Genomic DNA, 27,335 nt, shown 5'->3' with positions numbered 1-27,335 from the left:
TTGTTTACATCTGCAACGTTTCTAACAATGGGGTAAAACACGTAGATTTATGATTTGCGGAGGTAAACATTCAAGCTGCATTATCAATTAATCTGCTCATTATTTTGATTCATTTTTATTTTTGGTGTGAAAATGGCTTTCAATTCAATTTACTACAACCCCAGGTGACATCCTCAGATGTCTTGTTTTATCCGACCAACCATCCATAACGCAAAAGGTATTCAGTTAAATTATGTAAAACAGAGAAAAGCATTAAATTCTCACATTTGAAAAGCTAGGACCATCAACTGTCCAGGAATCACTTCAATCAGGTATCAAAATGTACTTTTCTGTTGATTAACTGATTGATTAGATTAGATTAAGAAGATTAGAAATACTTTATTTATCCCAAACTGGAAAATGGCATTGCAGCAACAGCATTCCACCTGTAGTTTCAATATACGCCACAATGACGTAGAAATAAAAATAGAAAATAGAAAATAGTGATCAGTTGACTAATTGTTGCAGCTGTACTATACAAAATTCAATTACCTCAATCACTTGGTGACTGGGTCTTTAAAATCTGTTTTAAATGTACTAAATGTACTGTGCTGTGTATTCTAACATATTAAAGACATCTGAAAAGATTTTATTCATTTATTTAGTAATCAAAGCTTCTTAATATTTCTCGTTGATATTATTGATCCCTAAAAAAGACCTTTTTCTGACCTGTATTGACAAAAAAAATTCACAACTGAGAAAACCCAGATAAAAGATGGACAGGTTTTTATTTGCAGGATGTGGTCTGAGCATCATATTTCATGTCAGCCTGATTCTCTTTCTCTCTCCCTCTCTCTCTCTCTGTCTCCCACTTTACTCCCTCTCTTTCTACCAACTTGATGCAGGAGAACAGTACCGAGGCTCTACAAGTTCATCCATTTTTTATTTGGCGGCTAACAACCCTGGCCAGCAGCAGCCTAGACTGGGACCCAGTTCTCTCCCAGAAAAGTGTTGCAAGGAGGAAGAGAGGGAGGGCGGAAAGAGACAGAGAGAGGGAGGAGGAGGAGGAGGGATGGAGGTAGAAAGTAGGAGGAAATTCAGCGTAGGAGGAGAGTGTGTATATGCAAGTGTATGTGAGACATGAAAAAAAGAAAAAAAAAAGGTGGAAAGAGAGAGAGAGAGAAAAGGAGATAGAGAGGGAAATGGAAAATAGACAGAGTGGGTGAACGAGAAAGAGAAAGAGAGAATACATTGCAACTGTGTCTGGAATTTTTACGAACTTTTTTTGCCGGCAGCAATTTCAGGTAGCTGCTGCAGCTTCTCCTCATCCCGGTGTGAAGTACAGGTGGCTTTCTGAGCCTGCCTGCTTACCTGCCTGAGCTCTCACCCTCCTCTGTCTTCCCCATCTTCCTCTATCCTCCTATGTGGCCTCTTTTTGTCTCCTTTCTCAGACATTCAGTCCCTTCATTCAGCTGAGTGATATTGCTTATTTTACACTCACCTTTTCGACTTCTTCACACTCTTGCTAAAGGAAGTTATTTTTCTTTTCTTTTTTTTTTTTTTTACTATGTGATTGTGACTGGTTTACAGTCCACAGGAACATGTCAACAGCCCGTATTTATAATTGTTGATGTAGCCTCAGGCCTGAAGCCCCTGTAGTTTTAATGCTTAGGAGCTCACAACGCCAAAAGAGACAGTTAAGGAAATTAGATGATTTAATTATTAGACTAATCAGGAATAATGCCCCTTATAATTAGCTGGTAGTCACTGCAGTATGCTATACTTGGGACGGAAAGGATATCCAGATCCATTACTTGTGTATCTAATTTGTGCTCAGTGATTGTTGCTTGCTTTACTCACAGCTCAGTACATCTGGGTCCTAATTATGAAGAAATAAACACAGAACTGACTCCTACTTTATTCGGTGACTCTGGGATTATAAAATATGTTGATGTAATATTCCTACACCCAGATAACATGAGATTCTTCATGATTTCTCCTTCCTGCTAACACAAAATCCCCCTTGTATACATTCTGCGAGGGGCCAGGGGCCAGCTGCAGATCCGATTACTAACCCCGGTGAAAAAGGGCGTAACATTAGCCATTAAAGCTATAGGCCTCCAGAACTATGATGTCCATAAATTTTTATTGTTTGTTCAGTATTGAAATCTCATTAAAGCACATAAATCATCCGCACTCACTAGTGCTCACTTTCACTAAAGACAGAAAAGGAGAAGTGGAGCTGGGATGGTTCATGAACGTAGGACACCTGAGGCAACAGTTAAAGGCATCTGCATGCTTTATTACCGGTACAACACTGAAACAGATTAGAGACTGCTGCTTAGGTGTCGCTCTGTTTCTCATCTATATATTGCATAGGTTTTTCTTAGCATAACTTTCTTTTGTTTGTTTTTTTATTAATGTTACCTGATACTTAGATGTTTTTCTGTTAGCGTTCGTTTCAGGGAAACAGAACACATCCAGTGTGACACCTAACACCGACTCCACTGTTGTGAAATGTGACCTGACTTCCTCAAGCTTACTGATGAAATGCTTGGAATCGCAATGTAAAAATAGTCACAACACAAAAGACTCTGGTGAAGTTTCTTTGACTGTTTAAACATAATTTAAAGATATGATAATTGGGAAACGACAGGACATCCTTATTTCCTTATCGTGCCTCTTCTCGCATAGTTATTAGTTTAACTTTTTTTTTTATATACAAGCTGGAATCAAAGCATTTATCTTCACAAGAACTTGTCCCGACAGTTTCATTTCGTAAGGTGCCTCAAACTGGTTTCTGCTCAAAACAAAACCATTCATCAGATAAATGCTTTAAACTCTTCTGGCCAAAAAAGAAAAAGAAAAAGACGTCTGTTTAGGATTCCGCGACAAAGAAGCGATGAGGATATTAGTGTTTATGTCTGAGTCTTTCTATTAACTGGTAAGGAAGCTCCTCCGCGTGGTGTTTGTTTGCCATTTTAAATCAACTCTCCAAATATTTGCTTCAAGTCCCGTGTGGTTTTAGTTCTGCATCCTGTGTCTCTCAAGATACACATGATGTTGCAATATTGCCCACCAGCATGCGCACACAAACACATGTACACAAGGAACATACAAAAACACACACAGACACACACACACCCACACAAGCTGACCCACTTCTTATACAAATGTACAAAGAGCCTGCACTGGCCGATTACAGCCAATGTTTTGCCTGCAAACATTACTATACATCTGAATTAAAAAATAATAAATGAATAAAATATCTTCCTATATATTGAGGCTACGTTCTATGAAAAGGTTTGTCAAAAGTGTGCTTGCCTCACTTTCCTAGTCACAAAAGAACAAATACTGGTTTACAGACAGTTACTCGAGCAGCGTGTTTACATGATTATACACAAAGGAAAAAAAAATAAATCAAAGTAACTTAAAAAGACAGCATTGTAAAATTTTCTTTTTCATGGATTTTAATCCCTTCCATGAAGCAGAAACATAACGTCTCCTGTGCTGATTAAAAGAATCTACATTTTAAACCTTACCGATGAAGATGTTTGACAAGACTAATGTATGAAGAGTTGTTTAAAGTACTGTAGAGAACTGAATGCTCTGGTGGGTCAAAATAAGGTAACTTAAAACACTTCTGAAAATACTGAGCAGTTCAAATGATACGGACACCTTAATGTCTTCTTGTTTTTTTCCTTGAGAGGATAGTAAAGGAACTACAGTAATTCAATAGTTGTGTATTGCCACCGGGGATACAACAGCTACAGACCTCCAAGATGAATGGGGAATAAAGTGAAAGGCTACCTCTCTTCATCTGGAGTTGTTAATTCGGTTTCAATATGCAATGGATCAAATATCGAGGACATCAGGAACTCTGCCAGTACAGAAAGTGACTAAAGCTAGTAGTGTTGGTATTCAGAGGCTAAAGGTTATGTTTGCATGTCAGTGTGCACAGAATGCAGACAAACCAAATGTGGATTTCATGTCAGGACCACAGGTGATCAAGTGAAGAAACTTTCTTGAACTTGACCTCATGACCATCAAGCCACTCTTGCCCTTTGCTCTGTCCTGCAGGTACGAAAGGACAAAGCCAGCCAAAGGTCACCGTGTCAGACTATACTTGCATGTGTGTAAAAGATTGTGTAAGGGCAATTTTGCACGTGTGTGTCTCCGCATCTGGCGAGTGTTGAGTTAAATGTGTGAAAACTACAGGAGAGCGTCTGGCAATGTGGTGTGAAATAACACAGAACAATTAAGGATTATGTGAACCGTCAGGTAAATCTTGTTTGGACATGCAGGTACAGATCACTTTATCCAGCAGGTAAGCAGAGCAGAAAGAAAGGGGGGGAGAGACAGGAGGAGACTGGGAGCAAGAGACAGAGAGAGAGAGAGAATGTAGGGGTATAATGTCATCCCACAACCCCCCATTTGACACTACAAGGGAGGCTTTAGTCAGTCTAAATAATCCATGCTGTTCCATTAAATTTGCAGACTAGCTTCCCTAGTCCATGTCTAAGCTGAGAGAGCCCGAGAGAGGGGAGGGGTTGTACAGGGAGAGATGAGAAAGGCAAGTTAGATAATGGTTCAGAATAAACTCACGCAGCAGTCTTTTACATGGGAGAAATCTCCAGTTAAACCATGTTAAAGCCATAATTTGATGTCCAGAATTGGGGAAAAGATGTGGTTTATAAAGAGAACGATCCAGATAGAGATAGAGAAGCAAGTGTTCACACGCAGCCCTTTGAGCGACACTGATTTGCTCATGATTGCCTGCCTCACCGCAAAATCTCTCCTCCTTTCCCCAACCCATAAAAAATAACCACCAACCACTGTGTGGGGGAAGCCACCAGTGCGACGGGGATTGTTGCAGTAACAGCGTTATTGACTTGTTGCTCCAGCTACATTTGCTTAGTGCTCTGGAGGCCCGATCAATAGACTCTGGGCTCTGAAGCACTGCTAACTAGGGCCTGCAGCCATGTGGGGTCAGCCTGCACAAAACTCAGAGAACGAAAAGAGGAATAAAAAAAGAAAAGAAAAGAAAGACACAAGAAAATGGGAAAAGATCGGGGGCAACACTAGGAGAAAAAGAACTGTGAGGGCTGACAATGACAGCTTGAGTTAATCGACCAAGAATTCGCCTTCAATTCTTTTTTTTCCCCTTCCACCGCTAGAGGTAAACTCATGTGGCATTCTCTCTTTCTCTCTCTCTTTCTCAGCAGCGGTGTGGGCGTGAGGCACCATGAGAGATGCAGATTGCTGCCTAACCTCTGCTTTCCGTGGTTCAAAGGTCAAGGGGCATCTGGGCTGCTTTGGGACTTCTGGAAAATGCAAGAGCCAATCCATATTTGCAGAATCCAGTTGTGAGATCTCAAGAGGATCCATGGTGCTTAACATTGATATCGAAGGAGTTAATCTACAGCATGTTAACATGATTATACAGGAGGCCTTTTTATGAAACTGTGCCAAAGATATGCCTGCTTAATGATATGCTTAGCATTGTGAACATCAAAAGACAAGATAATCCTTCTGACTTTGTGACATTTACGAGACTAACAAACATACAAACGGCTGTATTTTTCTGCTCGTGGTCGAGTCGATCCACCTGGTCACAGTGACCCTGATGCTGACCGTGAGCCTTGGACCAGGACCCTTGAGTTATCTCCATCTGTAGCCATACTTTCTGCACATCACAAGCCCACTATGGAATGCTATGGGAAATTCATGGGGGAACTGTCCATCAAATATTAACGATCGAGTCGAGCGATGTGGGTTTTCTTGCTGTGTTTTTTTCCCCTGGTATCTATGGTCACTGCCGCTCTAAGAGACTTCCCACAGGATATGAACCAAAGAGAAAAGGAGAAGATAGAAAGAGAAAAAGGGCAAAGGAGGGTAAGGAAAAGGCTAGAAGGGTGTATGGGTGTTCAATATTTTCTTTTGAGGGTCCAGAGCCTGGTTAGCTTCAGCACAAACAGGGTCTTGATACATAGGTCCCAAGGTGTAAACACAAACTTGTACACTGTTTGTGTCATTGTTTTTGCTCTTTCTCAATACTTCTTTCTGTTGTGTTGTCAGCTGTCGAAGTGGGATTCTGGTGCCCAGTGACACAGATGTAAAGGCAAAGTGGTTTTTCTTTAACTCTGGGCCTTTCAGTTTTCTCTTCCAGTATTTGTGACAAACTAAGGGCAAGAACTTAACTGTAGGATTGAATTGATTGGCTGGATGTAAAGGCAACCGCCAGACTTCCATGCAAAATATTAACTTTATGAGAAGAGAATGAGCAAAACTTTCTCTGGGAATGAAAAAGCCCTTGCGGCTAATGTCTGTGGTGGTCCATTTGAGAGGATGCAAATCAGATAGCAAGAGGATGAACAATGAAAAAAGAGAAACCACAGAACAAGGACTGAAACAAACATTTTGTACCCTTATAAAAAAAAACACACTATGATGGAAATATTGAAACTGTTCATCAATGGAGCCCTGTTCTCTGTCTTTGCCACAACCCTCTCCTCAACGCCCCCCCTGGAATACCAACACCCACCATCACAGCATAAGTGGAAGTGCAGGGTCAGCAGCGTCTCCTCTGGCCTTGCTGACCAACAGATATTCTAATAATCACCTTCCTTCTGTGCTGTCAGGCCGGCAACCAATGGATCCCTCGTCCTGCCTTCGCCCTCCATCTCCACTTATACCAGGGGCTTTACGGAGCGGCACCGCTTCGATACATTAAAACTGCTGCCCCATGATCAAACGAGCAAATACCTCCCGGGTCAGCAAAGGGCTACCCCACGTCAGTTAACAATGCAGCATTTAAACATCAGTCGTATGCAAAGCGGCTGGTACACAGGGGAGGAGATGGGCGGCAGGAGAAAGAAGAGAAGCAAGGCCTGGACTGGAGAGATAATGAGCATGGGAGTACACAGGAGAACATCAGCAGCTATTTAACGCTACGGTGTCAGCTCCTACACAGCTTTATGATGAAAATATAAGATGCGAGGCTCCATCAGCATCACAACAAGGATGAGCTAATGGTTGAGCGCATATTTATCTTGGTCAAAATGCAGACTCAATATTAATGTATTCGACGACACCCAAACATTTCCATACAAAAATGTTGCAACATCCACCAATTCTGACAAAAATACTTTTTTAAATTTCTCAGAGTTTGCAAAAAGTATTTTCACGGAATATGAACATTTTACCTTCATCACAGGTACAGAGGTGGCTTCAATAAAGTTTCTTCTATCATCTAATTAAATGCAAGCAAGAATGATTAACAGATTATTGTAAGTTCTAGCAGATCTTATGCTTTTAGTTAATATGAATATCCACACAACGCTGAGAATGCAACAGACAAATGAGAGCTGAAGGCCTGCAGAGTACCTGGTTCCCTGAAAAACAAAAACAAATAATTGACAATGTGTTTTTATATTTTTTAAAAACAGAAGAGTGCATCTTTTTTTATTGTGAAGAACCCTTTAATGAAGCTCCAGGGTGAAGAGGTGAAGACGAGTTTTTTTTCCTGGCTTATCCCTCTCTCCCTCTGCCTACTGCTTGGTTAACCGACTGACCTGCTGTCAAAGGAGCCTTTGTGAGTGCGCTTTGGCGGAAGGCCAATCAGATCCTCCGGCTTGTCTGTCTCAGAGAGGAAAATGGCGCCCCTGGTATGCCATCAGTGGCAGAAATGTGCAGACTGTCTGACTGCTGAGGCAGGCTTGGCTCGCTGCGGTCCATCCAAAACTATGCCGGAGGAATTACCTGTTTGGCACACGGCCAGAGGGACTCGTTCTACAAGGGCCAGTGGTTATTTATCTATTTATTCACTTAAACCTCATGCACATGGGCGCTCTCAAAAACATTTCAACTCCTTAACACCCACTTCCACAGGTTCTGACAACACACTCCTTTCAACTACACGGGCAGAGTTTGCAACAATCAGTTATATAACGAATGGGTTCTTATTCCTAAGCAGACCTGCATGAAAACATTTATTTAATGAGTACTATCATATTACTGTATCTTTTACTGCAGTAAAGAAAGTTTTACATTCACTTTATCCTGCCAATTCCTGCTTTACCTGATAACACTTTGTGTGTGCCTATATTTTGGCAAGTGATCCTGTAAAGAGATTAATTTAAGAGAGTTTATATACTTAAGTATAAGATTTCTGGCACTATTACACATGATAAACTTGTTAATATCCTGAAAGGTCATCCAAATTTTTAGGTTAGGGTATAGTATCTGGGTGAAACTGGGGGAAATTCCAAACCTGAAAATAAATCAAACACTGACAAACACTACACAACAAGAATACAAGTTCTGACAAGGCCCTGCTTTCCACTAAACAGAGATCACAACTAGCTCACTGCACAATCCCTGTTCATTTCCACTATGTAAAAACTGCCAGAGACGAATACAACTGCTCAACAAAGTGCCACTTGTGACACATCATCCGAGGGAGCAAGTGTTTAGGCTCCTGCTTCAGAAACAAACTTCTGACAGCGCGAGATGATGAAACAGAGCTGATACAAAATTATTCTCGCATGCCTCAGAACCTGCTAAACCTGCTGCAGCCTGGAGCGTGCCCCTCACCCTCCCCCTGAGAGAAAGAAAGTAAGGAAAAGGCCAGAGAAACTCGGAAAAAGAAGGTAGAAACGGCTCGGAGGGTGTTGTTATACTGTTCAATATTATTTAGGATTGTAAGCATGAGGCTCCTCTATAGTTTACTAATGTAAATGTAATGTCAGCAGTAAGTACACGCAGGCAAGAAGTCTGTCTCTCTTCAGAAAATCGCAAACACACACTTGAACGTACACACGCAAACATTTCCTCAAGCACTGTGACATATTGCACGACCGCATTTCAAATGACACACTCAGCAGATCATAAACCTCCACATGTTTAGACCCAAACAGAAACACCATTCTTGGCAGCGCTCACGTGTGTCTGCGAGCTCATGGGGTGGGGTGAGGAGGATAGTCGAGACTTGCTCATTTCACACTGCGAGGTGAGCCAGGGAGCAGTAACAGAATCTAGCCATAAAACATGGACGCAGTGGAAAAGAGGGAGGTGGGGGCATGACTATAGCCCCATGGTATAGTATGTATCCAAATGCCACCTCTTCTAGACTCCTTCCCTACTTGCCTTTCTCACAGTTATCCATTATCATAACCCCTGTCTCAGTGGGCTTGTCTGACACACAAGCCACTTTCTGCATGACGGCTCTCACCTCAACTGGCTTCTTGCGGACGTAAACAACGAAGGTAGGAATGTGGTTTAATTAAGAAACGCTGAGAAATGAAATATGTCACTGAATAAATATTCTTTAAATATGGAAATTAAAATTATTTTGATCTTTGTTGTCCCTTCAAAGTCAGCGATCATTCCTCTGTCAGCTGGTCAAAGGCTACTTGACAACTTGGAAGTTAAAAAAAAAAACGAACACTGCAACAAAACAAAAACTAAAAATGCTCACATTTACTGAAAATGACTTGTTGGCTTAAACCTGGCAATACAGATCTCTTCATATTTCCCCTTCAGATGTTGGGGCCTTTTTGAATTTAACCCTTTCAGCTCTGCAGCGTTATCAAAGTCTCAGGTTCTCAGGAGGGGGTCCACACCTCAAACGGTGCCACTGTCGACAGAAATAACCCTTATCCCCATCTTCCCCTTCATTTGGGTTAAGTGCATCAGCTCAAGCGGCCCACGCATGAGGAGAGGCAATTTGACGGGGGAAAAGGAGGAATGGGAGCTCGTGGGGAAAGAGAGGTGGATTTGAGAATTAAAGAGCGGGAGTAAGGGGGAAAAGATTTTAATAGCTGGACTATCCTATCATAAGCTGGGCAGTTTCACAACATACCACCAGTAAGTAAATTAGGTAAGACTTTCAGATGTTTTTCTCTGAAGAAAAAGGGGTCATCAGATAAATCCAAAGGACACTCGTTTGTCAAGTGTTCCAGTGACTGCGCCATTCTGAATCTGAAGCGGATTTCACGGGTTATTCTATTCTCGTCTGCAGGCCACAGTGGTGTGTAAAATGAGAGGGAATGCAATGTTTTGGGAAATCTAATTTGAGGCCTGTGTTTGTTTTCCCGGCCTTATTTTGCAACCAGGAGGCTGGCTCCAAAGCAGCACAACTCTCTCTTTTCCCCTAGTTTCACAACAACAGTGTCCAACACTAACATCCAAAAGCCCTTATATTCAATTGAGGCAAGGACGTTACGCTAACACGGGTCTCTTTTGCTCTTCTCTTCTCCTGGGTCTCTCTCTCCGTTATACCACAGAATTGAGCAGACAGTTAATTGGGAGGTTATTCACTGTGTCACAGGAACATATGCACACGTACGTACATATAGACATATTTTAAAAAACACAAATATTAGCAGCCATCTTTTGGCAGTTAATTGCGACGTGCTCCCTGTGGGAGGAGAGAGGGGTCCTCGGTCGATAATTAATCCTCGTTTGGAAAAGTAAATGACATTCATTAGCGGGGAATCGAGCCAAGTGCCATTATTTACATGGCGATAATCTGGAGCGTACTGGTGGTGCTCTTTTAATGTTACAGAAATAAATCCGGGACAGGGGACGAATACAGTTGCTTGCCACCCTTTCTTCAGTGTCTTCGCACCCAGGAACAATTAGGCCCAGATGAACAGATGGGGACGCCTCTGAGTGAGAAAGCTCCTCTGAACGACTCTTCATCTACTTATCACACTCCCTCATTCACATGCACTCAGGCATGTGCATAAATACACACTCACACACACACACAGTCACAAAGCAGAAATAGAGACAAATACACAAATCCAGGCATGTACACACAAATAAACTTCAGAAACATACATGCACACACACATTTGCACTCGAGTGTGTACCGAGCTAACTTTTAACAAGACGAGCGTCTTACAAGTGGCTAAACAAGAACTAAAATGTATGTATAACTGAAAATATATATATTATATAAAGAAAAAGACTTTCACAAAGAAAAGGGCTTTCAATATTGATGAAACAGAAGGTTCTACATGAGAGCAAATGTCATCTCTTTCCTGCAAAGATGAGATATTTTCTCACCAGTTATTATTTGAGTGTATATTTTGAAGTTATAATTGTGAAAACATCTTATTCTTTGGTTACTTCTATAGGTTTAAATACAGTGAATGATTTGTATACATTTAATGTGTGTGTGTGTGTGTGTGTGTGTGTGTGTGTGTGTGTTAACACTGCTGAAGCTGCTGTAATGATCAAAATGTTACAATGGGCCATTTGTTGTGCAACCCTGAGGTTTTCCACAATGGTACAAACATCGGCACAATGTACTGTAAGAGATGTACACTAGAATGGAAAGCCACGACTGTTGAGACAAAGTAGACCTATCATCAATAACCACTGCAAAACCCCAACAACTATAGGCTTTTAATTTAAAAAATAAAACAGAAAAAGAGAGAAATCTGGTATTCAGCTACTCTACTATAATCCACTTTTGCTTGTATGATGTAAAATCTAATTAAATTTAGGTCATTTTTGACATGAGCCTAATTTTCTTGCAGCTATCCGAACCAAAAAACACACTGTATTGTTTACTGCGTGTAGCGAAAGTGTAAACACTACAGCGTAATTATAGTGTCTATTTTTAATATAGACCCCAGGAAGTGTCGTTGACGCCAAAAGTAGTTGTTGACAAGGCAACAACTAATGGGAATTCAAATAAACGATAACCACAGTACCCTAATTCAAAACAGAAAAACCCAAAATGGGATTGAAACACACTTTTTCCAACAATAGTTCATGCTGCAACATGTTTTCATGTAATTTTTGATTATGCACTGGGACATTTGTTGCTTTTTTATGTATTCACCTGTAATTTTCTGTGTTTGTAACTTTAAAACACTTTGAGCTGCATGTCTTCTAAATATATAAATAAAGTAAAGTTTGTGTGAATAATTGATCGGTGGATTTAAGTCTGCCTCTTTTCAGGATCATTATCCCCGTTGACCTGAATCCTGCTGCATTTCTCACTTTGTCCAATATCAGGCAGCAGGTCACAGCCATGAAAACTAACACACCTGCTATTGTGAGACCTGTTACCTAGCTTTGTCTCGCTAAGTACAATGATTAAGGTATCAGTCCCTGGGGAACCAAGTGACAAAAAGGAGGAGACAGAATTGAACATATACCCTGCCTATATATGCCTTACAGTTTCAGCATGGCTTTAGCCTCAATGGACACGGGGGATAGCCCCTGTTCCCTCTGGTCACGCTGCTAGACAGGGAGTGTTCCATCAGACAGTCTAACCCCCCTCCTTCACCCATAAGATTAGGTAACATCGTCTTGTGTTTGCTGACACCAAGTAAGCAGCCTCGAGCCCCATAGGGCCTCTGTCCTCCGTCATATTCTGTTACGTCCTGCAAACAATGGACCCTGTCAAAAAGACAAACACTAAATATCTCTTCAATCCTCCTCCTTTTCACTGCTAAATCTAAATCTATCCCGAAACTACTTAGAATCCTGGACAAAACTAAACCATCTCATCACAAAACCACCTAGACAACAGCACGGGCATGCTTATTTTGGAACTGAATTAATGAATAAATAATGTTGTCCATTCTGTAAATTTGTGACCGAACTTGAAATTAAACTTACTAGCCCTCTTTCGTTCTTTGACACTGACCAGATGCCAGGCCATGGGGAGGACTGAGGCCTAGAATGACCTTTCCCAAGCTGATGGGAAACTTCCGAGAGAAATCCGATAAAATCCAGGGTGTGGGCCTCGCTAATTCGTGCGTCCAGCTCGCCACACTTCCGCGACCTCTTTTCCTTCAGCCACCCCCCACCAACATCCAATCGATCTGCTTATCTCCTAAGATCAAAGGCTTGCACCGCCGTTGTACATTTAGCCTCGGCTGGGTCCTCCCACATCATGTCTAAATATTAATGATAATAAAGTCTCACACCCATCCCTGTGTCAGGCAATTACAGCCAACATTGATCCTCAGCTCTCTGCTCCAATTAGAACTCACCGCTCGTAATGCGTCCTAGCACATCAAAGGATAACAGCCATTGATCCACTCCTGGATCTTAGCGTTTACCGTTAGGAGAGAGGGATGGGGATGTGGCGTGGTGGTGGGGGGAAGCAATATTCAGACTAGAGAAGAAAAGGGGAGAAAAGAAATCATTTTATCCAGTGAGTCAGGTAAAGGAAGTGCTGAAAGTCAGAGGGTAAGGCATGGCAGAATGGGTTCAATAATAACAGGCATTCTGACAGTTCAGAGAGCAACTAGCATCCGGAACCCTGGAAAGACTACTTCACAATGGCATGGCTAAAATAAACACTGAAAACTCTTTTCTCTTTTGCTTTAACGGTGATCTTATTGCTCGGAAAAGCCACATTTAATAAGCAAAACTTTCCATAGATACTTTGCTGTCTGCCCATCGTGACTGCAGACACAAGATCACTAAGAAGCGATTATCCATTTGCAAGTTCAACACAGGGACAATAAATCCTACACTGCTGCCCATCAACTGACTCTCATCGCCTGACTTCCAGGATTATACTTGTAAATATTGATGACCGAACTACAACCAAACTTAATAAACAAGGAAGAAAAAACTCTTGCTGATCAGACTACAGGTCTCAGTGGGAGGCAAGAAAAGCTTGAATAAAAATACAAATAAAAAAAGAGTTATCATGTCACCTCCCACATCTGTCTTTAGGCCAACTATCCTTGACAACTGACCTTTCTGACATCTTAAAAGTTTGAAAAAAAAGGGAAATATTTTAAATCAACGCACAGCATACATTACAATATAGCATTATATAGCAAAACACGCTCAGAGAAAGAGAAGCGGAATCAACGACAGGGTAAAATCCGACCCATTGAGTCAATAGACAGCGGCACGTCACCATTAAACCGGGGACATTCCTTGCACAAATGAAGCTAAACAATCCCACTGTTGACACCATTATTTGACAGGGCTTGTTGTTATGCTCTTTCTCTGCTGTACTGATAGCTCTGATAGCCCTGGCCTCGGGCACGACCTCACAGCCGCCTTTGTCACAGAGCTGGAGGAAGGCTTAACCATCGCTCTGGGCTACAATGATATTCTTCAGGGCACCATAATACACTGAAACACTGTGCAACTGGAATGCAACCCAATGGTTTGAAAACCTACAATTAATTGACTGACCGTGGCTAGCTTCTTGACGCTAAGCTGAAATATGTTGAGCAATAAGGTAACAGGGTAAAATAAATAAAAATACAGGCACAAAATAACTGCACCAATTTAATTTGTAACAATGTTGGTACAGTGCTGGCGTCAGTTGTGAATCCCGAAATACATATTGAATGAAAATTAATACCTAGACGGGGAAAGTGGAGTAGTATTGAAGTTTATACAAAGGTCATGGCAAAGGAACTGCGATAACGTCTTCTATATAATATGTAGTACATTGTGCACAGTTAAGTGGATGACCACTAACTTAAGATACTCTAAAAAAGACCACATAACTTTCCACTTAATAACTTTCCACCACTGTCGTCACAAACCAGACATCCCATTATGAATCAAATTGTTTTAAAAAGCTAAATGTAGACACAGCCATCTAGGCCATGAGCAATTTATCAAAATCACATTTAAAAGTCTGTAACACCTAAAGCTTTTTTTCAGTATTTGTTTGTGTACGATATTTTTCCCTCTTCTCGACCCACTGTCCTCTGGCTGTGGTATCCCTCACTATTATACGCTTTGCTAACATGGTGCTTAGCTTCGACTCTGTACCTCGGTCTCTACCAAACGATGTAATTAAAGATTGGTGAAATGAAACCAGTGTTTAGAAATGGTTTATGTCAAGTCTGTTCTGAAATGCCATACCACAGGGAAACTTTTAGATGAGATGGGTGTGCATCAACGTCTTGTTAAACAAAATAGAGTCTTGGCCTAAAGAGTCAGGCAAAACATCTGACCAACAGAGACTCAGTGTGAGCCAGGTCAAAGGACGAAGGCTGTGTACAATAGTAATGCAATGGTAACGGTAGGAAAACATTTGTTGCTGGCTGGGATATCAGGCTCCTCACATGTGTGTGATACTCAGTGATGCATTCAGGTCAGCTGAGGAGAATGAGGGGACTGGCGGGCTCCACAAACAGGCTGGGAAAGTGACACTAGGATGCTAGGCCAAGACATCAATGTCCTCACAACTTCCCTTTAACACTGAAGCAATGTTAGCCCTGGCGCCATCAGAATATGGGGTGGGGTTTAAAGTTTATACGATGGCTGACAGGATGTACCCATGTGACCCAGCAAACACTCAGAAAATAAACAAAGCAGCTCTAAATTTCGAAAGGCAATGGTTTTCAGGGCTTTAAGTGACGGTTTAGAAAGGACTGGATATTTGTACAGGGGTTATCTTCATGGCTACCAGGCTATGCTACAGGTTATGTACAACTGTCATGTTTATTTTTCCCTACCAGCTGTATGTTGCACATAATTCTTTAACTAATTAAATTTACAGCATGTGTCCACGGCACATTGAAAGAGTTACATCTGGCCGTACAGGTGCACTAAGGGTCAGAGGTGAGAGTTCAGGGTCTCTTGTTAAACACAGCTGCATATATAATCAAATCTGTTGGAGTGTAGTATATAGTCCTGAAATTAACATTCGAAAGAGTGAAGGGAATGACTTCACGGGGCAGCATTTTTCATTTTCACAACCCTGCAAGAATGTTGGCAGATGCAAGACGGTCAACTGAACTTTTTGACTGTGGAGGCAAAGTATATGTATGTGTGTGTAAATAACATTATTTGTGTTATAATACACTACAGGGGTACTCAGAAATGCAATAAAAACATGAAATAAACAAAGTGGCCAGTTGTCTAAAATACAGGCTTGTGGTAATCGACCAAAAAAAATACTGGCTGCCAAAAGGAATATGAAAAAAATATATTTGCAAGGTTTTCAGTGCTGTTCTGTGAGCAAGGTTGTTGAGACAGATCACGATGGGATGATGTTGACCCTTGAGGTGCAAACTAAGATCCCTGTCGCCACAGAGACGTGAAGATCGTGGTGTGAGCGGGGAAGTCTTCTCTCCAGTTGGCAGCAGGCCTGGCCTAGCACCAGGGTGCTCAGCCAACAGCTCCTCTCCTCTGTCAGACCCCCACCCCGCGCCACCTCTTCCTCCACAGCCTCCTGGATGCCAGTCTGCCTGGTTGGTGTGGGCCAAACAAGCCCCAGCCATCGGGCCAAAGGGGCAATGGAACTGCTGCCAGCTGGGCCAGCACTTCACGGCCGAGCACCACTCTCCAAACAAACAGTGCAGTGGGCCACAAGCCACGGGCAACATGGAACCTGTCATTACCAGCCGTGCATGGCTGGTTCACTCCCCAAAACCCAAGCCAGGCCAAGGGCTTGAACGTGTACTGCACTTGACTCAAATTTCCGGGCCAGGGTATGTCATCAGAGAATCCCTTTTCAGAATTATTAGACTGTCAGTATATCAAGGTATGTGTTTATATTTACCCTTTGTAAATAATGTTTACCATAATTGTCAACACTTCTTGAAGCAATAAAAAGGTTTTAAAGATTTTAAAGTCATGGCTGACAAAGAGTGAAAAACTTGAGAGTGGAAAGATGGCGCCTGCCAAACAGTCTCTTAAGATTAACTGTATGCCGTCTAATTATACAACATCTAGAAAACTTCCTATGGTCCCCGGGCTAAAAATGGACTCTATGGGCATTGGACTTCACTGGGGATTTCTCCACTGATCAAGGTTCTAAAAGCTTTTGTGGCACAACTCTGCTTTGTCTTTATGATTTTGGCTACAACACATGATGGTTTGAGGCATCCATCATGAAAAAAGGCCTTTTCAACATCACTAAATATGAATCAGTCAGAGGGATGACTGTTACGATTCAGTGTCCAACCAACTATGCTTTCGCTGGAATGTACCGCTGGGACAAAGGCATCTAGGGAGTAACAAACAAAACAACCTGTGTCACAAACTGACACGGTCAATACTCACACACAGAGAGAAACAGTGTTTCAGTGGGTTTAGTGCCATAATTCAATTGTCTGCATCCACACAAAAGCATACAAGACATCTCAGTGGTCATGCCCGACTCATTGTCAGAGCCTACTAATTCAAATAACTATGGATCTGTCTCCGTTTTGTTCATTTGTCACATGCACCATCTCAAACATCGCTGTCATTCTATTGCAGCATTTCGTTTTTCAAATAACTATATGTTAACAATGCCTAAGCAGGAAGAGTCAGTGGGCCCTTCGAATGAGTCTTATCATTTTTAGGGTGAGAAAACAAGGAACTGCTCTAAACGTGCTCCGACACTGAAACATCACTACATACATTAGCATATTAAGATCTAGTTAGAGTTCATATACCACAAATATTCGTGAAACAGATCGAACTCAAACCTTTTCAGGTGAGCTGGTCAAAAATTATGTAATTAAATAATAGTCTGAGAAGACCAATAATACATGTTTTTGGTATTTTCCTTGATTTAAAAAGAAATTAGCATTTAAGAGTTTATGAGATGGCACATGATGGCACAATAAACATTTAACGTTATTTTACATACAGCATCACCTAGCAATAAGCAGCTCTACTGAATCTAGTTCGAGGGTGTACTTAAGTGAGCCGAACAAACAGGAGCTGTGTACACCTATTCCACCATGACCTAAGCTGCTATCACAGCCCTTTTAATACAATAAAACAAAGGCATTGTTAGGCTAGTGTTGCAAGGCTGACATTCAGTCGCTACAGACACAAAACCTCTTTGGATAAACATCAGTCAAAAGGTGAGAAGAAATTTCATTATTTACAACTATTGACAAATGAAACTATTGAACTGAAATACAATGACTCAAAAAACAAAAAAGTGCAGATTTACTTTGCACTCACTAGACTTCTTTTGTTGTTTTATTTTGTCTGTGATGCTTGTATCCTGTTAGCAGACAATCAGACGAAAACTTTCATATGACAATAGAAGGGATTCAAAGAAAGATTCAGATTGATTTTTTTTTTTTTTTGGATAATAGTAGACTCCATTGTGAGATTAGATTTAGCAAAAAAGATATTTTGAAAGCTCTTCTTGTCAAAAATGTCGTTATACACATCATGGAATGCCCTTCACACCAAGCACCACCAAACCAAAGTATTGAATAGGAGGGGCAAGGAGGTCTGTCCCTTTAGCTTCTTGTCTTTGGGTTAGAAGAAATACATTTCTATTTTTGTGTTTAGTATGAAAGCACTCAAGGTTAGGAGTGTTTTGCTTAGAAAAGAGACCAATGCATTGCTTAAGTATTTTGATGGAAAATCCTCTTAAATCCTGAGGCCTATAAATGGATTGCCTTACAACCTTACTTCCTTGAAAAAAAAAAGTGTCTGTCTTTTTATTGTTCTGCCCATTGTGATAAAGGGGATCTTTTATGCCATCAACGGCATGGCAACAATGTACTGCCTTTGTTACATTGCACCATCCTGGGGGTCTGCCAGGATGAGATACAGACAGAGTAAATGATTGATGGGTTAGAAGAAAATATTAAAAAGAGAAGAAAAAAAAAGAAACAAGTCAAAATTCAGCATTTGTAAATATTTCAAGCTCTTGCACCCTTCCAAAGATTGATCTGAGGGCCAACACCAATAACAGCAAAAACTATGCTTAACCATCTATCCTGATGCAAACATGACTTAGACAGCTGACTTGTCTCTTCTCTCTTGTTGAGACAATCACAGTTTTGGAAAAACTATTTAGATGTCTTTGTTATAAATACAACTATATACAGTAACAATCTAGACCTGTGGACCCTATCGAACATGCTTTTCTATTAGGTTACGAGCTGTCATAATTTGTATTAAATTCAAGAGTACATGGGTACATGATCTTCTCTTTCCACTGCTGTATGTCACTGTACGTTTTGAGCCAACAAAATGGACTGCACAGTGATGGTGAGAGGAAGAATTAAATGAGAGCTGACTCAAAGTGCAGGGAAGGCATGTACAGTGCAAGTGTTTGGGCAGGAGCCACTTTATTCTGCCAAGCAATGCAGCCAAACAGTACCTTATCATGGCAAAGGGATCCCATGTCTTGGCATAGCTCGAGATGGAATAGTGCCTGACATGCACATATGGGTACAGAGTCTATTGCAAAGATATAGGAAACAAAATAGCCTTTTTTTCTCTCTCCTTGTCACAAATACTGGCATCCAGTAATGCTGTGGCATTCCACAATATTCCAGGCAGCTGTTGCATAGTAAGCCCAGAAGTATGCACAATGGCTTGCTGGGAGGGAACAACAGTCAGATAAGAGACAATGTGATAGGTTCTAATTGCTTCAAAATGTCCTGAAGAAGGCCCCCTATTATCTATTTAAATCGGCTGATAATGGGAGGCTAGGAGGAGGAGGAGGAGATGGAGATGGGGGAGGAGGAGTAGGAGTAGAGGAGGGGGGCGACCTAGGCAGAGGGAGAAAGCTATCCTCTGCGCTGCTGTCGCCTCATTATTTTCCGTCTTGACGGACGCCCGCGCTCAACCCCTGGATGAATGGCCCTGTGCTGAATAAGTTATCGCCAGACACACAAAGGGAAGAGTGCCACAAACAACACAGCAGTACTGCAAAGCATGAATCTCTTTTTCCTCTCCTTCTCAGTCTTTCCTCCCCTCTCAAACCCCCCCCCCCCCCCAAACCCCCCCCACCCCACCCTTCCCCTTGCTCTCTCTAGACGAAAGGCAGGCCCTGCCACAGACTGAGATCTCACCTGTAATTTCTACAGAAGCTCACAGTAGGTGGGGGAAAAACGTAACGGATATAATAAAATGAAAGGGAGGAAGGATACAGGCATCTATGTTTGCTGAAAAGATATATACCTCCATTCCTCCATTTTGTTTCATCTGTCCTTTTTGTTTGTGCAGCTCCTCAGTGAAAACAGGGACCTCCTTTGGACAGCATCTGAAGTTGTTTGAGAGGATGTTTTTTTTCTTCTTCTTAAGACAAGGCCCACAGCATGATCAGTGAAAATGGTTTGGTTTCATCTGATGTTTATTTTGTTTCCTTTCCTTTTATTTGGACTGCTGGGGCCTGGCATATCAAATCAAGATCACCTCTATACAATGATCTCCTGAGGGGGTATGTGAGAGAGTTCCCTATAGCTGCTAAACGTGAGCTGGGGAATCATAACAGGAGGAAACATTTCATTCCCAAACAGTTACGGTTATGGTTTGCTCTACGGACGCCAATCCCTCTCCCTTGCTGTCACTCAAAAGTAGCAGTGGAACTTTTGGACAGGAGAGCCTGTTTCCCCTCTGACCGGGAAATCAGAGGGTGCCGCGGCCCGACAGGCGCTCGACGGCAGATCAAACAGGGCGGGTACCCTTGGAGTGACACCTGGAGCCACTTCAAGGGATGAGAGCGCCACTGATCTCCAGTCATCTCGTCAGAACGACAGTCTGTCAGGGTTAAAGGAGGGGGGGAAAAAAAAGAAGCTCCATCAACTAGGATGGTATGAGCGAGGTCGAACGAAACATCACCTCAATGTCGTGGCTGGTTGACCCTAGAGCACTGGAGAAGTGATGGTGCAAAGAGTGTTCTTTGTTGGAGTTGCCAAGTTCAGCATTGATGCCCGGTTCAAGAGTCATATGTAATTGTGCTGATATAGCAGGTTCAATCGTGATGTGTCTAGTTTTTGCTTGTTGTGCTTTGATCGCGAATGCCATCAACCTTAAAATGAATTACCATCTTTAAAGCTAGCTGTCTGTCTGAAACGCTGACATTTTTTGCATGAATTTGGGTTTTTTTAATAAATAAATAAAAAATCACACTTGGAATAATTTGAATTCAACTCTGCCCTGACCTATGAAAAAACAGAAACTAGCTATGGGCTATGAAATAGAGAGAAGGAGATATGTAGGGAGAAAAAAGGGGCTTTGGCAGCCAGCTAAAGCGAGTCAATCCTCAACAGACAAATGCATCCCTTATATAAAACAACAACACGTCTTTGCCCTTGTCAACAACCCCTTCCTCTACAGCCCAGGCTTGTGTGTGTGTGTGTGTGTGTGTGTGTGTATCTTTTTCTTTCTGCAAAAAACGTCCCATCAGCACTCTCTAATGGGCGAGGTGGAGGAAAAGAGAAAAAGACAGAGATAAAGCAGGAGGGAGAGCGAGAGAGAGAGGTGGCAGTGGTGCTTGTTTGGCTCAGGAGCAGTGAGTAATGAGGCTGAGGCGCACCCTGTCATTGTCCCAGCAGCAGCCTGTAGCCACAGACACACACACACATAGACACACAGGAACATTAAAAAGTATCTCCCATGTCCAAACAAGACACTTATCTGACATTCAAAACCATAAAAAAAAAAAGAGAAGTGAAATGCCTTGATAAAAATAAAACAGTAATTTAATATCAAAATGTATCTCCACTACAGTAATTAAGTGGTCAGCACACTACACTATGTCTGTATGGTTAGAAATCTGAGTGGTCACTGTACACAGATGCCCCAGACGTCCGTGTGGACATGAGCAGCTGATGAAATTTTGCATTTGCTTTTCTTGCTGAAGAAAATGTGAGATAATCAAGGTCTTTCAGTATTACTTGTTTGTCTCCCAACAGCAGGAATACTGCGACTAACACCAAATCTCTTCCTACAGTAGGCTAAAATGCTATCCTTAATCTACTGAACATAATGTGCATGCATGCACACACACACACACACACACACACGCAACATCTGCGCTCATCTTGATATGTAAAAAGTTTATCTAGGGGTTGCGGTGAGGGCAGATACGATTCATGCTTTAGCACTTTGCTCTTTTGCCAGAATAAAAACAGACCGGACATAAAAAGCGCAGAATGCTACCCTTTGGAGGGGGCCGAAAAGGGCCAGGGATAGGACTGACCCCGAAGGGATGGGGAGTTGAGGGAGTTGAGTGGGGTGGTAATGATGCCAGGCCGAACAAATTGCAAAGCAAAGGGAATGCGTTTAAATGTAGTACATGGAATTAACATGGCAGCAAGAGATCAGAGAGAGTTGTGATCCACTGGGAGTGATCTGCCACTCTCGGGACGGAAAACATGAAGCTCGGCTATGGCTACTATGATGAGTTCAGCTGTAATACAATGTACAATAGAATGTAAAATAGGCGGACATGTCTTACACGATGTCATAGACATGGAGTATATATATATTCTGATGAAACACAGGGGGAAATATATCAGCGAGTTGGATTGTAGATGCATGTTGCATATGATTGTGGGTATAATAGGACATAGTGTCAGGAATCCTGCCACTGTTCCACTGGGTTGACTTTCATGACCCACCACCATGAAGTATTTCGTCCGCTCTTCTCAAACCTAAAAAACAGGGCAACACGAATAAATAAATAAAAAGAAAAAGGGGAGGAAGGAAAAAAAAAACATCTGAACTGCCCCATGTTTCAGCTTCAATTAAAAAAAAATCTGATCTTTTTGTTCAACTACATAACGCGACTTCAAGAGGGCCCCAAGACTCCGATCCCACCGCAGCTCACTGGTACAGTTAAATTCCATTAATTTATGTGACCTACATATACCAGTAGTTAATATTCCAGACAGACGGATAGAGAGAGAGAGTATATATTTGCCAATAATACAGGAAGAGAGGCAAAACTTGTAGATCTTAGGGAATCAAAAGTTCCCTTCTCCAGATGCTTTTCTGGGGCCATGCACTTTGGTCTCTTGTGCCATGACACTGATCGTACTTAGGTTTATTAGGCCAAATGAGGAAAAACGGTTGCCTGTTAATAACACAGCCAGGAAACGTTTGATTTTCCGATACTAGCTCTCCGTACATCAATTAATCATATAAATCAATTTTTTTATTTTAGTAAAAGAACAACAGAAAACAGAACTCAGAAGGTTGTAAGCTTACTTCTTGGTTAGCTTATTATATTCACACTGAATTCGCTGCATGTAAGTGTAAAATTAGGGAAACAAACTTGGCCACACATTAAGACAGCTTGTCCAGATGTTAGTGTCTTGGTAACAGTTCAGCCGCACTAGCTTGTGAGCAACTGCATCTTCCTCACCACAGCTCATGGGCTGATCTCTTAATCAGTGTCCAGAGTGTGCATGAGTCCTCTTCTGAAGGCTGAGGCTGTGTCCATCCTGTCTGCACGTCGCTACTGCCAGTCCCAGCCATGAATATGGAGCTGTTCTGTGGCTGGGAGCTTGCTTATGTTTTCTGTCTGATATCTAGGCCCCATTCCCATTTCAAAGGGAGGTCCACCCGGGGCCTTGACTTTTTGATCTGCCTGGCGACTGAGTCGACCACCTGCATGTGGGATCAGCTGCCAGCGAGAGCAGACAACCCCTCTGCTTCAAAATATACATCACCCCCCCCCACACATCCCCCATCCTCCCTGCTTCATTGCCCTTCACTGTGCCCCCTCCTTCCGTGAAGCTGCCAGGAGACCCAGCGATCCTAACTGGGTCTGGAGCTGCATCCCATTCCCAACGGTTCTGACCGTGGTGGGTGAGATGCTCAGTATGGCAGCAGGAAGGCTCACAGTACACAGTTCATAGGGCCATTTTGTATTTACGGGAAGCCATAGTGTCAGTGTATCATAGAAATAACAGAGGTCTTATCAAAAGGTCTGTGGCTTCTCTAATCCACACTATGAGCTACATCCGTTCCTAATGCTGACTGTACCAAACCCAAACCAATTAGACCAATTAGTTGAAAGTAAAATCCACTAGACAAAGTGAACATTTAAAGTCTTTGACATCAGAGCGTTCAGCTAATATCTGTGAGCCTGATCAAGGCTCAAAGAAATGACTTTGGCCTGAGATAAGGTGTATGTTTTTTTAAGAACTAAAGCCACCACTCTAAAAGGTTTGTGAATTTAGGACTAGTACTAAAATGCTGACATGTAATGCTAATAGGATTAAGGTGCTGTTAATATTTTATATTTCATGTATCCAATATTATCTACGCTAAAGATCAACTTCCTTTAATGAGGAATTCAACCAATCAAAGTTGTGGTGGTGGTGCTAAATAGAATGATAATAGATCATTTGATGATCATATTATATTAATATAATATCAGGATTGCTTTTCTGCCTCATTGGGATCACTGTGCCTGTCACCATATAATTAAAACCCAAAGGATTTCAGAAAATTGAATTACAAATTAACTAAGAGTGGATCCTCACCACTCGACCGCTGACATCCACTGAATAGATGAATAGGGATGACATAAAACAGAAGCTATGTTTGTGAGACAAGTCATCAACCGTGACCCAGCCAATCAACAGCACCTATAGGCAGTGTTTTATAGTAATTATCCTCATTGGCAGTGATGACTTTCACAGTCATAAAGTTGTAAAGATTCATTTTCAAACAAAGCAACAGCTATCTGAGATGTGTGTGTGTCTGAATGTTTTCTTACTATAAGTGATATTCACAGAGTCTTTAAGTTAATTGGCTTTCTTGAACCCTGACAGCTAACATAATGAGTGTCTAATTGTTTCTCAGCTGGGGTGATATGCACCAGACCATAAAGACACTTCAAGAAGAGGTGTGAGTTTAAAAGAAACGACATCAACAATGGAAAAAAATACACTGTTTAGTGGATCACAATGAAAATCCCTGCACTTACACACTGATGTTTGACCATGGATCAAAACCAAACTGTTGACTGTTCAAAATTAACCTGGAATTGCTTCGAAATTTATGTATGTCCTCATTACCTCTCTGTGGAGGTAAAACAATTGTTGGCCTGGACACAAATATGATACCGGCTTTCAAATTTTGCTAAATGTCGCCTTTTATAACAAAAATAAAAACAAAATAATTTAACAAAAGATGTAATATTTATCATCCCGTAATTAAGTACATATCTGTGTCAACCTCAGGTTCATATCACACGCACAGAGTTTATAATACAGAACAGGAAAAGGTTTACTTTCACGTAACTTTACATATTCATGGCAGACCTAAATCAATGCACTACTTCTATAGCTGCGACAAACAAGTGGAGAATGACAAACCAACCACACCCCCGACTCCAACAGCAGTGTAAAGAAACTACAATTGCTCTGACACTGCACACAAATACACAATTAATCAAAAGGCATAAAACCAGGGGAGCAAATAATGAAATGAATGGCGAAATGAGGAAGAATTGCCTAAAAGGGGGTGGGGGGGCGAGATATCATTGAACCATCCTGAACTCACTTTTCGCTCTCAGTTCTCTATCTCTGGTTATAAATGACTTCAGATTTGACGTTTCCAGCCCACAAGCTTACAACAAAACACACTGTCTTTTATTCAAACAGCAAAGAAACGAAAAGAGAAAAAAAAAAGACTTTTTGTTAAAGAAAGACGGGGAGGGGGGTGTATGTTGTGCTGCTCCCATCAAGCAGAAAGGCGGGTGGTAGTCGGAGAGGCTCGCAGCCGGGCCCCACTTTGGAAGGCCCTCATAAATCCTGATTTGAGCGGGGCGCTAACCAGAGGAGGAGAGGCACGTCAAGACAGGGGGGCTGGAGAGTGGTAGCGGGGAGGGGGTGGCAGCTTGCCTCTTAAAATGCTACGTCTGATTAAGTCTTCCCATTAGGTGACAGCTGAACTTTAACATTAATATGATAATATTGAAATAAGTGTGTTATTTACTTCAGCACCGGAGGGGGGTGGAGGGAAGAAGAGAGGAGAGGAGGAGGGAATGATGAATGATTTCTGGACAGCTTCGGGTGACATGCCAGGCAAGCTGACCCCCCCCGCGATCCTCCTCCTCTTCCCATAATCAGACTTGACAAAATGGAGACATATGCAGAAATATTGGTTACAGTCGGCGTCACAGCCCTTCTCAGGCCTTCCCTCTCTAGTAACTGCCGGCCGCCCTGTGAGCCGCCCTCCAAATTGTCTACGGGCACTGAAGCATCTATTTCAATTGGCACTTCCTTCCTGGCCCCAGGATTTTACATTTAGTCTGTGTCATTTACATATTACTCTTAATCAAAATCCACAGTGGGCGACAGGGAGAGAGAAAAAAAAAAACAAGAAAGAGGGAGCGAGAAACAAAACCGTGGCGTCACGGTTCAGGGGTAGGCACACAGGCACTTTATGAAATGGAGATGTGACAAGACATTACGGTGTGTGTGTGTGTGTGTGTGGGACTGTGTGACTGTGCGTGTGTGTTAGGTGGCGGCGACTGCATAAGATAATGCAAGGACTATTGAAATATTTGCGTGTGAATGCCTGTGTTTGTGTGATTGTTGGGGGCTGCCTTGTGCACGAGCTAGCGAGCAAGAGAAGACAAAGACTGCAAGTTGGATAAGTGCATTTTGTGAAAAACAAAGACAAAGAGAAGAAAAGAATGGAGACATGTACAGTATGCATTTATCTTTTCCAGCCCTTTTCTGCAGCGTGCTATGCTGTGCAATTCTTTTCTCAGTCTACCCAGACACTAAACACCGAAAACAGTGCATGTACCAGAACAAGGATTCACATTATTAGATTAGTTAATGTGTTCATTAACACATACAGTAAGTGTCATATTGATGGGACAATAATCAGGATGATTAAAATCAAAAAGTATTTTAGAATAAAATATTACCCTCGAGATTTTGAGTTGATTATACTGCAGAAAAAAGTGCCTAAATAATGTACATTGTTGAGTAGTGGACCAAAAGCAACTAGTCAAAGTTTAACAAGTGACTACAGGTGATGGATTATGATACAACTATATTTCCTTTAAAATGTAAACACTTTGGTTTACATTCGCCCATTAATTCACATGTTCATTTATTTGTTTATCCATCCTAACCCGTGTTCTCTGGAAAAGCGATGTAATGGAAATAAATGCGGCCAACAGCAACACCGTCTTTAAGACCAATTATAAATGGAAAGGGGAAAAGATGGATAATTTCGATCTAATTATAAACTTTATTAGATGGTGATGACTTGGAGCAGCACAGTTGGAGCACGGCACATACAGAGAGGTGCAGAAACAAGGTCCCTACCTACCTCTTACCTTCTCAGCATGCCGGTAAGGATGCGAGAACTCTTGCCCAGGTTGGCGTCTGTTTCTCTCAGCTGGGGAGAGAGAAGAGGAGGGGGGGGCGGGAGAGAAGGACAGGTTTTAGTTTCCATTCTGATCTAACGACTCAATAAAATGAAAGAGCAGAAAAATGTCCTCTAGTGCCAAATTACATTGCTACGACAACTGATCTCATTATACAATTAAAAGACAGAAAAGGAAACTAAGTTAAACTCTTACATAACTGAAAACTAGCAATGAACACAGTGCATTTTAATATCAGCACCAGTCTGATGGATTAATGCCAAGGTATACATGGCTACATAATATATTG

At 41.8% G+C, this 27,335-nt stretch overlaps 1 protein-coding gene across 5 annotated transcripts in view; it reads right to left on the bottom strand.

Annotated features, from left to right (window-relative positions):
* vti1a (vesicle transport through interaction with t-SNAREs 1A) overlaps positions 1-27,335 on the bottom strand; it is a 116,270-nt gene that overhangs the window by 10,555 nt on the left and 78,380 nt on the right. For 2 of the 5 annotated variants that reach the window (XM_019264777.2, XM_010747650.3), the window contains one exon: positions 26,996-27,057. In XM_019264777.2, coding sequence (XP_019120322.1) covers positions 26,996-27,057 — 62 coding nt within the window. Of the gene's footprint in view, positions 1-12,998; positions 13,124-26,988; positions 27,058-27,335 lie in introns of all 5 variants that reach the window. The other 3 variants (XM_019264778.2, XM_010747730.3, XR_003463985.1) reach the window with 2 other exon arrangements.

The sequence above is a fragment of the Larimichthys crocea genome, chromosome XVI, assembly GCF_000972845.2.
Source record: "Larimichthys crocea isolate SSNF chromosome XVI, L_crocea_2.0, whole genome shotgun sequence".
Taxonomy (NCBI): Eukaryota; Metazoa; Chordata; class Actinopteri; family Sciaenidae; genus Larimichthys; species Larimichthys crocea.
The sequence above is the reverse complement of the archived record's forward strand: the minus strand, read 5'-3'. Positions and strand labels throughout refer to the sequence as shown.